Source organism: Aulonocara sp. 'chitande type north' Nkhata Bay, linkage group LG2 (assembly GCF_057382095.1).
Source record: "Aulonocara sp. 'chitande type north' Nkhata Bay isolate Kocher_YH1m ecotype deep benthic linkage group LG2, A_spYH_male_GT1.1, whole genome shotgun sequence".
NCBI classification, from domain to species: Eukaryota; Metazoa; Chordata; class Actinopteri; order Cichliformes; family Cichlidae; genus Aulonocara; species Aulonocara sp. 'chitande type north' Nkhata Bay.
Window position 1 is genome coordinate 2,579,407 of NC_141345.1, and position 13,131 is coordinate 2,592,537.

Genomic DNA, 13,131 nt, shown 5'->3' on the forward strand with positions numbered 1-13,131 from the left:
ATCCATCCAGAGGGTTTGCAAAGTCAGCTGATAAAATGTTAAAACCATCAGAGCATAAAGTAGAACAACATTATCACTGAAGATTTTTTTAAAGCAGGTTATCACCAAAGACTTTAAAGGGACCCTGCTTTAAGCATCAATAGGACAGCAGTCAGGAGATGAGTTTTTCTAGCTAAGTCTGCACCTTGACAAGTAAAGCAAAGTAGAAACAGTTAAGAAAAAAATAAATGACAATGATACAAAACAAGAACCAAACTTTATTTAATTTGTTCCCCACTTGTGTCAAACAAGCTCATCACATCACATTCTTCATCAGATGGAGACAAGCTTCAAGCAAGCAACTCGAGAGGTGCACAACAGAAAGGCACGAAACTGTCGGGGAGTGACCGGACGCTCAGAATCACATGAACGAAACGGTGCGACTCGAGGAAACGTCGTCTTCACACCTGAACTTCACCTGTCGTTAGTGTACTATGACATGGACGGGGTAGTATGCGGTTTGATCCGGGTGATCGGTGTAAGCCTGAGTCTACTGCGTTTGAGCTTTTTCAAATATCACAGGGTTACGAGGGGACACCACCATGATTAACTCACCAAGTACTCATGTGTAAACAAATGTTCATTTCAGGAAAATATAAATCTCCTACCGTGAGTGAGAAACAACATTAAACCAGAAAAAAAACAAAACAACTAAACAAAGGTGGTCCCAATGCTGGTTAAGTGTCCTGTTATCGTCCCTTTAATTGAGCTACAAGTGACCAAGTGTGTGCATCAAAAAGAGGTTCATGTTACATGGAGCGTAATACAATTAGCGACTCAGTGGAAAAATATGAATGTCTGGGAAATTAATGACAGTGGCTCTATTAGCTTGCTTGTACATTCATGTCATCAAAAATCAGTGTCATTCATTCTATACAAGAGTAATTTACACATATACTATTATACAGCACAGAAACCGAGAGCAAAAAGCCTCTCTGGGGTGGCGGAGGGAAGGGAGGAGGAAGTGGAAGGCTAATCGCAGCCATAAATTTAACTTTTTAAAACATGCAATCTATAATCAAACGATGCAATATCGATCATAAATGTTTTGGTACTCTATTCAGTCACTGGCAATAAAGCAAAACGGAGGGGACAAATTTGAAAGGGGGTTTGCGAAATAAGCTGAAAGGTTATTTTATTTTTTTAAGACGTTGTCTCACGGGAAACTGAAGAGAGCATAAATGTGGGCAGGAGAGTGCTGGGAAGGTGTTTTTTTTTTTTTTTTAAAGAGCTGTAAGGGGCAGAAGACGCAGCGGGGTTGAATTATACGGACTGGTAGCCAGTGCGACTCTTCCTCCGACCAATCAGGTAAGAGATAAGCACAAGGATGATTAGGAAGCTGAGTGCCACGCCAACTGCGATGGGCACCAAAAAGCTCAAATCAGAATCCAGGAAGCACTCTTCAGCTGACAGAAAGAGAGACACAGAAAGGACAGGTTAGTGCTTTAGGAGGAAAAACACTCAGAGGAAGTTTGGGTTAGAAATGCAGCAGGAAGCAGTGAGAAGAGGAAACAGCAATCAGCAACATTACAGTAGTGTTGATTTTGGTGGTGGGGATAAATACGTCAACAAGGATTTGAGTCAGTGTAATAGTTATTAAAGTGAGTGATGGAGGTTTGGAAGATGCACAAAAACGCCTTTTTGCCAAATCCAATTGATGCCGCTCTTATACAAAGCTGGTCAGCACAGCTTAGCATAAACACTAGAAACTGGTCATGTCAGCATCTTTAAAGTCTGCTCATTAACAGGTTAATCTGAAAAGACCGTTAATACAACCTGTGGATTTTAATATGTACAAGTTGTTTGTTGCCATGAAGAGAAAAGAACAAACAAGATTTCTGAATCTAACCACCGCCAGCCAAGAAATTAGTTCAGATTTATTCATTCTGCTTAATTTGTGCATCTTAAATATTTAATTTAAAAAACATTTTCTGCAAGAAATGGTGGCACTACTGTACTGCCTGGTTTACATGGCACTCATGGTTACATTAGATCAACATCACAGCCTTTATTCTAAGGAGCTGGCAGTTTCTGTATCAGCCGAAGTGCGGCCGAGTTCAGGGTAGGAATCGTGTAGAAAACCAGCTTAAGTGATCTTTTGAGCTGCTGGCACAGACTTCAGTTAAATCTAAAGATGCAGTCTCAGTGTTTCCAGTCTTTACGCGAGGCTAAACTGTAGCTTCAAATTTACAGACAGAACAGCGTCAATTTGGCTCTCAGCAAGAAGAGAATCTGAACACCTATCAACACTACATAAACACAATGATAGTTTTTCCCCACAATTAGTCAAAGGCAGCAACTATCCTTTGTATAGCTGAAAGCTCTAAATGAGAAATTAGAAAGACTGATAGCCGGTGGCCATGCTTCTCCTTCTTCCGATGAAGTAGGCCAGCAGAACAATAAGAATGAGAACAAGCAGGGCAACTCCGACAGCTATGGGAACAAGGAAGCTCTCCCCATCAGCCAGGCATTCCTCAGCTAAACAGGAGTGAAGAGAGCAGAGAGGTGAATGTCTCATAGGCTTAACATAGGACATAAACATAACATATGGTTACTGAAAGGACAGCCGAAAGATAGAAGTGGTCTGACACGTAAATCTCCCAGGTATTAAAAGCATAAACATTTACTCAAGTGGTTCAACAGCACATTCTTTTATTTCTGTAGAAAACACTAAAAAGCTCAGTTGACACAATTTGAAATCCAATTTATTATAGCTAACAGCATGAGAGAATGCAGAGGAAATCAGTTGCATCCACATAACACACAACAACAACAGATTGTCTTGCAGCACAGATTCCCTTTATGTGTGTGCACGTCTCCTCCACGAGTGGAGGGAAATTAAGCAGCCAAACATCACGCAGCGAGTAAGCAGTGAGTTACTGAATGCACAGGACAAAGTTATTGAGCAAAGCTTGTTAGATGATTTGACAAGTGTCTAATTCAAACTCTTAATGCTGCAAAACCATCTTCATCATCAAGGCAACTTGTACAAAGCTGAAATACAAACTGCAACAATCACAAGCAAAAGTCAAAGCTCTTAAGTGCCATTAACTATACGCATATACAGTGACCTGGAAAAAGCAGAATTTCACAAGCATCTTGGGAAATAAAGTAATGATTTGTGGCTGCGACCAAATGAACAATAAACAGTACTCTGCTTGAATTAACATACAGCTACTGTCGTGTCACACAGCCTGCCTGTCATTACAAAGAACACATTCTGTGGCCTGCAATACCCGACTGCTACTCTGATCCAACTCCCTGATTCGAAAGGTCCTGAAAACTTACTTTCAGCCTCTTTAAAAATCCATTTAATGTCAAGTTATCACTAATTTCAGCACACCAATTAAAGTTATCCTGGCAGTTGTGTGGTTGTTTGCACATTTATTAGAATAATCAGATTAAACTACAGCCTGAGGTCTTAAAGAGACAGGTAAGCTGAAACCTAACAAACAGTTTGGCATTTGGAAAACTGGACTGACTTTAAGAGTTGTAGCACACAGATTGACCAAACATGATATGAACGTGTCAAGTTGTGAGCTAGAGAGATGCAAGTTTCCCAACACGCCAAACCATTCCTGCACCATTTGTCGTCATTCCTACTCAGTTTCGTGACATATCTAAAGATGCAGAGCTCTGAACCCAAAGTTTTCAGGGGCTTTAACACCCACTGATCCAGCAGCAGCCACCTGTAGAGCTCAGGCCAAAGCCCAGAATTTTACACAGGTGAGATCATGTGACAGCAGAGTCAACGTAAGAAAAATATAAAGAGTGTTTAAGTGCATTTACATGCAAATATCCCCATTTCAGAATCATCTGTGCTGAAAGTGAATATCTACATAATAGTATGATCCCTTTTCTAAACATAATGCCAAAATGTCTTCTGAGTGAGGAAGAGAGAAAACTGCCCCACACAACTTCCGGTTTGAACAGAGCATGTGCAAATTTAATGACTAATGATAGCTTCATTACAGGTTTGTCACTCTGGGGGTCGTCACAATAATCTGTTGGTGAGCCAATGTTAAAGTAATTAGCACCATGTGTGCTTTTATATGTTCAATGCCATAACCAGGACAAATATCTTATGTTTCTCCTGCTCTACAGGGGGAAACATGGACTAAGGCATATTCATCTACAGCCTTTTAAAAGGAGCAGACATTCATCTGTGTTAATGAACTTCCAGGGAGGGAGGAGGGGGAGAAAAAAAAAAAAAAAAAAAAAAAAAAGCTGCTGTGACATTGAGGTTTTCAATTGATTTCCACAAATTCTCAATGGGGGTTAAACAAGAAAACAAATGTTTTAAAGACAAAAACAAAAAGGGGAATGTCTGCTGAGCGAGTGCAGGATCCTACAGAAACCAATTACATGGTCACATCTTGTGCTAGAAATGTGGAAGACGTTCAGGGGGCTTCGTTTATGAAAAGGTAGACTTTGCATGACCAGATATCCAATTTGAACAAATGCTTGATAGATCTTGCACTTGCCCATTAACCAATAAAAAACAAAAAAACAAAAACAGAAAAGACATTCAGGTGAAAACAAAAACATGAGGAAAACAAAAAGACACCACAAACACTTGGGGGGGTAAACAAGTCTGGTCCTTGAGAGAAAATCCTGCATCTTTATGAAAACCAAAACTTTACACCTCAATGATCAGACAGTAAATTTTGAGTCCCCTCCACACTGATGCCATTTCACAAAACTGTAGATTTAGTTTTAGACCAACTCCTGAATGTGAGACCATGAAGTTAAAGGACCAGGCTTGGGAACCCCCATAACATCACAAGATCGACTGCAATATGAATTTAAAGAGTCTGATATCCAACGTAAGTCTTTCTTCGACCAATCACGTAAGCAATCACTACAATGAGAATCAAGCCAGCCAGAGCAGCACCAACAATGATTGGGACTAAGATGTTTGGGTCGTCCACTGAACATTCATGGGCTGCAGATAAAGAGAGAGTCAGTCAGCAGGTAGAACAGTGCGTTTGTGATTTAACAAACATTGTGAGACAGACATGTGACGCAGCAGGACAACAGGTCAGATTATCTGTAGTTTGTTTTTCGAGCACACGACACCAAAATCTCATCTCTTTCAACTCAAGACTTAATGACAGATGTTAATGAAGTAATTAGGTGGATGAACCAGACCTCATTTTCATGATGTTTAGTGCTTTAATTTAAGACTACAAAGGCAATAAAAAGCACAGCTTCCTTCAGTGATGTCAGTAAACTGCTTGCATGTATAAAACTCTGGGGCAACCTGATATTTAAAGTGCTAGCATGCCTGTAGTTCTCAAAAAGAACCGATATTGATAGTATTTACTATTCGATATTGATTTGCAACAGCACAGAGCTTTACCTCCTCCATCTGGAATTTCAATGCAGTCACACAGATGTTAACCTAGCCAGTGCACACATTAACCATCAACTATAAAACATAAGTCATTCTGTTACAATGAAGAGAGCAGCAATGGCTAATCAGCAGCAAACATGTGCAACAATGAGTGATAAATTAACAGGATAACACAACTGTGTCTAAAGGTGCTGTGTTTCTCCTAGATTGGATATGATAAGTCTTCCAGCAATTACATTACCTCAAACATTTTATCAGCAACAAAAGTGCAATGCACCAAAAGAAAAGCACTGCACGGGAGATTTGTCAGCACTATGAAGAGAACCTTACAGAGGCTGCCCCTTTTTTTTTTTTTTTTTTAAATTATGCAAGACAACTTTTGTTTTAAAGTCACTAATCTTATGAAATTGAGGTCTGGGTCCAAACTCTAACAGGTAAAACTAGCATGTCACAGATCCACAACTATGCACAGTTGTGTGAGCCTGGTTTGGGAGAGGATGATTACTGAACAGTTTAACACCAAATAGAATTTCTTTTTTTAATGTCTTCCCTAAATAATAACCTGTTAACCAGCACTGATAAATCCATTAAAAAAAAAAATTCTTGCCTTATTCTGATCATGATCAGAGCCACTGTCTGTACACCAGGAGATTTCAAAAATAACCTACCTGTACTGAAAACACCTTTGTTCACTCCGAAGGGCTGCACATGCAGGCTGAAGGTGTGGATGGAGAGTGCGTCGGTGATGTTGAAAGTCTGCTCCTTGTTACACATGTAGGAGCTGCCGATGGATGCCTCCCACAGATTGAGGCTGGAGTTCTCCACAGAAAAATTACCTTCAAGGAAGAAAGACAGCACATAGTTTGCCTTCTTCTCAGTGCATTGCCTGGTGTATGTGACTATACGAGAATCGTTTAGTTACCAGAGCTCGTGCTGACACTGATGTTCAGATCATGCAGACGGAATTTCTTTGTGTCCTGTAAAAGTTTAGAAACAAAACGGGAAACTGAAGACTTCGTTTAAGTCAACGGCATTCCCCAAAAGCTCCTAAATACCAGTCACTGACAGAGATTTAAAATAAAAGCACTTAGCATTTTTCCTCTTTAATTAATGAGTTGTATAACTTTAGGTTCTCATACCTCCTGTCTGAAGTAAATACTCATAATACAAGGTTACATAACCACCTTTTACTTTTTTGTTTTCCTGGAAGTGGAGTTGTCATGTTAAGGACAGTAAAATGGCTAAGTATGTGCAGTGTGACCCTTGGTAAGTTTGGCAACATTATTTACCACATGGATAAATGATTTTACCTCTGAGGACTTACATTGGTAAAGGTAAACCTGATAGTCATTTTTTTAGATGCCAAAGTAAGCTCACTGCTGTTGACACCACATGATCCAGAGACATTGGCCATATTGGGATCCAAATTCATTTCCTGTAAATTTTAAGCCAGACAGAACAGAAGCAAAATCAACAAATGATAAATTATCTGTCAAGGGGGGGGGGGGGGGTTACAAATGTGAGTATATGAAACCTACCTCGCCCTTAATACCAATGCGCAGGCCAAAGTTGGCCAGCAGACAGACTGTGCCATTTACAGTCCCGATGCTGTAGTTCCCAGTAGTGGGTACAGGGAGAGTGGGTACTGGGGTGGTAGGAGGGACAGGCATAGTTGTTGTGTTGGGGGCAAGTGTGGTTGTATTAGGGGCAAGTGTGGTTGTATTAGGGGCAAGTGTGGTTGTATTAGGGGCAAGTGTGGTTGTATTAGGGGCAAGTGTGGTTGTATTAGGGGCAAGTGTGGTTGTATTAGGGGCGGTGGTAGGGACAGTTGTAGTTGTGGCATTAGGGGCAGCAGTAGTAGTGGTATTTGGACCAGCAGTTGTACTTGAGATGGGTTCATCTGCAGGACAGGAGCTTACTGTGCGAGGAGAAAACAGAAGAACACGTTAACAGAAATGTACAAAACGCTACAGCCAGGATGAGCTGCGTCACAGCTCGCGTACTTACTTTCAGAACTCTTGTTGCCATCACTGATAAAAGCCTGTATTTGCACATCCCACAGCGTCATGTTGACGTCACCACTTTCGATCAGGTCCTCACTTTTGCACGAGTAGCAGGTATCCATGCCTATGTTTTTAATGTCAAGAAGCCCTCTTGCCACAGTAGGTTCTAACAAATCCAGAAAAGTCCAAAAAGTCAGCAAGAAGATCTATCGCCAAGTTTTTAAAAAAAAAAATAAATAAATACACATCAAGAGATGTAGACGTTACCTTTTGATTTAGAGTTAGGGAAGTGGACAGGGTCGCCGAGATTGTAGGTAAAGGTGACTACGTCCACCTCGTAAACTTCTTCAATCTTGGAGAAGGTTATACTGAAAGTGTGACCCTCTCCAAAATTAAGCATCAGCCTTGAGTTCTTGGCATCACATGTACTTTTAGTTGAATTGGCGTCATCAGTTAAAGCAAACACAGCTGTCTGAGTCTGAAAGACAGTGTAAATGATCATAGGAACTTAATCTGACACACTTGACAAGTTTAACATTTAACTTGTAAGATGGGCAAAACAGAATACATTTCAAATTAATAACAAAATGGATCCACAGCTAATCAAGCAAGGGGTAAGCTCAGACAGTATAAGATGGATGCAGGTAATCAGAATGGCTATTGTGAATCCTCAAGTTGAGTGCTGTCACAGTCACAAGCTAGGCTGAATAGTCATTCTCCAGGGTTCGGTCATTGACTAGCCTTTTGTGACCAATTACCAAAATAAACTTCAATCACATGACATTAGTGTTAGAAACCATGAAGTTATCATGAAAGCATTTCTTGATGTCACTGAGCAAAGGACATGTCTTCAACCAGGAGGCACCCCCTGCTGGTCATTAAAGAGAAAGCTGTGTCAAGGCATTTCTGCTAGGGCTTCACTTTTTAGATTCAGAAGCTGCATCCATCTTCTATACAATCTATGAGCAAAACAAGAAAGCTTCTAATTTTCAGTCTGTGATTACCGACCACCTCCAATCAGCTTTAGATTTTAAATTATGCCAACATGTCCATATTTTTTCCCCTTTTTAAAAACACAAATACAAGTAAAACATACAGTCAATGCCAATGATCAGCACAAAAGCAGATTCTGAAAACCACAAGTCAAAATTAAGGAACCAGTTCTGTCGTGTGTTCATAGAGCTTAGACATGAAGCTTATTTAACACTTGCAGCTACTAGCCAACAGTAGCCTAGTCTATTAACACTTGACAGGAGTTTGTGATAGCAGTTTAACATTGGTTAAATCAAGACTAGCAACATGACTAGCACCCATCCTTCATCTTGCAGGCTTCAAGAGCAGTGGAAATTCATTTAAATTTCACCTGCCCTGACAAGCCCGAACAGCACAGAGTTTGTAAATGCTTCTTGATTTGCAAACAGGGTCTCTCCCCTCCTCATGTTGATTACAGTCTTTAGAGGCATTTTAATGGACTGGTGTTGACAAATGTAGGAAAGAGTACAAGTTTATAAAAAAAAAAAAAAAACATTTGTGGGGATCCGTTTTATTATAGCTTGTCTTTTTAATTAAAAAAAAAAAGTGTGCGTACCATGTTTACTTATCTTTGTGGGGACCGGAAATTGGAATGTTACTATACTTATGGGGACAAAATGACTGTCCCAACAAGGTTGAAGGCATTTGAAACTCAATAGGGTTTTAGTGTCAGGGTTACAATTGTCCTAAACCTAACTTTAACCTAAAGGTTAAGATTAGGCATCCTTTTTATGGTTAGGGTAAGCAGCTAGGGAAAGCATCATGTCAATTAGATGTCCCCACTAAGATATGAAAACTGTGTTTAAAAAGTAGCATTTTGATAAACAGATCAGATTGTAGGGTTTAAAAGAAACAAAAATTAACTTTAAGAGATTACTTAAACAACACCTCACAAGACAACACTGCAAGAGCAGGATATCCACCAGGAAAACACCAACTAAATACTGAATAGCAAAAAAATGTGTTTTTTCAGGGAACCCCTCATTTCCTCTTCACATGACTGGAACAAAAACACTGTCACAGCTAAAGTGTCTGATAAGAGCCAAGCTGCTATCACACGTCAGCACAGTATTTATATGGACTGCTGTAGACTTAAGAATCGTGATTCACATCGCTAAGACAAAAACACCTACCTGGTTGTCAAGATCTTCATAGGTGACCGAGAATGTGAGCTCCAGATTGGCATAGAGGCATAACTTTCCATCTTTTGTGACATTGAACTCAATGCCATGTGATAGCTGGAACACTGGAAAGAAAAGGAGCATACTTAGTATTTTTTTCTTCTGTACATACAATTCTTACTCATAAGAATCATTAATTGTAACATTTTATGCTTTAAAAGGTCGATGAGGGGATGGAGTCAGTCCCTGCAGACCAACAAGTGGGCAAAGTTATGAAGATGACATCACTCAATCACAGGGTCTCACAAAAGCCACACCAATCCACCCTAATTTAAAAAAAAAACAAAAAAAACAAAAAAAAAAAAACCACACAAACAAACAGAAAAAAAAAAAGTCCAATACCAAGTGTGTTGTCACTTTCATGTGACTGGTCATGTGTTCAGGAAGCAGAAAGCTGTAGCTCATGGAAAATGACCAAAAAAAAAAAAAAATAAAGCAAAGCACATTGCAATAAAAGTAAAGCAAATGTGTAAGAGCGCCATGGAGCACACACTATAACAATTTCATAATTTAATGATTAATGTTGATCATGTATGTCTGCTGTGGTGGAACTACAACACTGATAAGATGGACTACAAAATCACCATGTTGTTTTATGCAGGTCATGTAAACATAACTTTCTTATCAAGGCTGGGATCTCAGATAAGACGTTTTCTAAGTAAGTCGTTCATCCTGTCCAACCTCATTTTGTCATCCTGCTGGAGAGAACACCTATAGTAGGTCCTGCCATCATTACAGCCTTCTCTGAAGGAGGTTAAACTCATGATGACAGATGTACAGCAACAGATGTTACTAACGCAAGCCTAATCATGGCAAACCGTAAATAATAATAATAATAATAATAATAATAATAATAATAATAATCACCCTTAGAAGCAGCCAATTTTTAGTCACAGTAGCTTAGGCCACCAAGCTTGAGGTTTAACACATCCTATTATTGAGGGCTGAAAACCTATCAGCAGCTTATCACATGACATGATCCCCCCCCTTAAAAAAACAAAACCCAAAACAACATTTGAATTGAGACTTGCTTAAACTTGTTCTGCGTCACCCATCAGTTAAACTGAGTTTTCCTTTCTAAAAGATGTTCCAGTTTAGTATTTGTTAAAGCAAACAATTTTTCTTTAATATTTAAATGCCAACAGCTATTATTGCAGGGTAGCCAGGAACCTTCGGAAGCACATAAAAATTTAACTCCAACCTAGATTTTAACCCCCCCCCCCTAAATCATGCGACTCCAGTGCAAAGGAGTGTCAGCATTATTGTGTCCAAAGGTCTCAGTTTCCAGTCCTGGCCTTTTCAAAAACACACAATATAGTGGCCTTGAGTAATATTTCTCCAAGTTTTATAAAAGTATTTCAAAGTTTCTCTTTGGACATGTCATTCATGTTTAATCCAGTTCTTAAACCTGACCATTTTCAGAGAAATGCTTGTCCTTTGTGAAACCAACTGACACTGACCTATGAATCATCCAAGCATGACAAACAAGTCACCCGACTCAAGAGATGAACCAGTGTGCTGTCTACACTGACAACTTAAGAGTTGCTTTGTGAACACATTACTGGTTTACAGTCATTTGAAATCATTTTATGGTGAATTAATGAAAAAACCAAACAACTCCCACACAACTACAAATACAGACTTAAATGTTCAAGATACTCCGGACCACAAAAATGTGCGTGCAATTAAACAAAGGCCGAAGTCCAGTTATACGCCAGCTGTGGTTTTAACCGCATGCTCTCATCATCTCAGGTCTGCAGGTAATGTGATAAACCTATAGAGTCCACAAGACACACAAGTGTTCATGAAATCTCTTACAGGCAGATATACAATCTCAGCTATACCTTAACAAATTTCAGGGCACTGAAATACCCCCTTTATTATCAGAGTAAAAAGGTACACAGCATAGTTGCAACAGGGCCCGATAAGGTGGCATATTTTCGTATCAGCCTGCAATAGATGAGAACTTTCCAGAAAAACTATTAGACAAACAGCGATCTATCCAGCTAAGCCCAGTAATTAGAAGTTATCGTCACTTAATCAAATAAGCGTCTGTAAAATCAAAGACTCTTCAATAATCCAGATCTGTAGTTCTACTCTGCATTTGCTTAGCTTTTTATGCTACACTTTAGCGCTACGGTAAATCGTTTCAGCTTCACGGTCACGTGCCAATTTCCAGCAAACTGTCAAAAAGCTAATGCTAACTATCGGACCCACGGCTCGTTTAATGTCGCACTTTCTATTCATTTCTGCTCTTGTAACCTTGATCTGTTTTAGGCCAGTATTATTTAGCAGAGGATAGGACTCCGACGGGTTTAGGCTTCATGATTAACTGGAACTTTCGCTTCTAAACCTGGTGTTATCTAATCACCAAGCCATCAGACACTAGCAATTGTTGTCCAAAACATTAGCTGCAAAATTAACTCGGAAATAGCTACTTTTTATTTTTGAGTTTTTTGTTGCCGTTTTTTGTTTTTTTTCCCCCTGGTAATAAAGCAGCTATATATGTGTAAATCTGAAAGCTACATGCGACCGCTTGGCTGCGTTTCAGTTTAGTGTTGACGTATGTAACAATTAGCCATGAAGCTACGACGGCTAACCATCACGACTGAACCGCTTAAGGCCTGTACTTTATACTCACTCTAAGCAAACACGTTTGTGTCAGTGCAGTTGAACACATCTTCAACTACGTTTATACTCTGCAATTTTCCTTTCCAGAACAGCAGTAAGATTTAGCCCTGAAGCGACAGGCCCGGCGCGTCCCAGAAGTTTAATCACGCCACTTCTCAGAAACAGTGAGCGATTTTCCCCCCCAGCCCCCTTCTTTAAAGTTAAGCTATTTTGAAGACACTTACCGATTCCAAACACAAAAAAGAAAAGGCAGCGAGACATCATGGCTGGGCAGTTTGCAGGGTCAGCCGCTGGAGAGAAAACAACCGACGGAGACGCTCAGTCAGTGGTGTTTGGCTGCAGCTACCACCGACGATACCAGGAAATGACAGTCATATGACAGACGCTGACGTGCCAGCCCTATAAGAGGTGTGGAGCCAGGCCCACACCTAAATCTCGTTGATGGACTAATTATTGGCCCGTGTGCGTTTTAAAGCTCACACGAACCTAAGTGTTTAATAGCGCCTCATAAAATCTTCACCAATGATTTCATACTATTATAATTAGGGTGACTAGATACCTCCCTTTATGCCGGACTCGGCTTCTCAGTTAACGAAAGTGAACTTTCACGAGAAATACGCTGCTGTGCAAACGTTTTGAGCTAACCTGCATTTCTTTACATTTTGGAAGTTTTCAGAAGTGGTCTTGAGTAATAGTTTTCCAGGCTTTCTGAAGATCTTTCAGAGTTTTTATTTGGACATTTTGTTAAGTCACTTAACACTGACTTATTAATTGTTCAAGCATAAAAAGGGACCTAACTCGAGGGATAAACATGACAACTTGGAAAAGAACCAATTTCAAACTGTCTTTAGGCAGCTTGTTATTAGCAGCCTGTCAAAAAATGCATATC

At 39.8% G+C, this 13,131-nt stretch overlaps 1 protein-coding gene across 3 annotated transcripts; it reads right to left on the reverse strand.

Annotated features, from left to right (window-relative positions):
• Window positions 1–237: 237 nt before the first annotated feature.
• Window positions 238–12,626, reverse strand: lamp2 (lysosomal-associated membrane protein 2). Of its 3 annotated transcripts, none has more exons than XM_086301603.1 (9): window positions 12,467–12,626; window positions 9,564–9,676; window positions 7,666–7,876; window positions 7,403–7,564; window positions 6,934–7,313; window positions 6,720–6,830; window positions 6,318–6,372; window positions 6,064–6,231; window positions 238–1,445 (listed from the first exon to the last, which is right to left on the reverse strand). In XM_086301603.1, the coding sequence occupies exons 1-9, from the start codon at window positions 12,504–12,506 to the stop codon at window positions 1,303–1,305; spliced, it is 1,383 nt and encodes a 460-aa protein (XP_086157729.1). In that variant the 5' UTR covers window positions 12,507–12,626; the 3' UTR covers window positions 238–1,302. The 3 variants fall into 3 exon arrangements, with proteins under 3 accessions (XP_086157729.1, XP_086157720.1, XP_086157738.1); XM_086301594.1 differs by having other exon boundaries at window positions 1,307–2,517; XM_086301612.1 differs by lacking the exon at window positions 238–1,445 and adding an exon at window positions 2,675–4,984 and having other exon boundaries at window positions 12,467–12,625.
• Window positions 12,627–13,131: the final 505 nt, after the last annotated feature.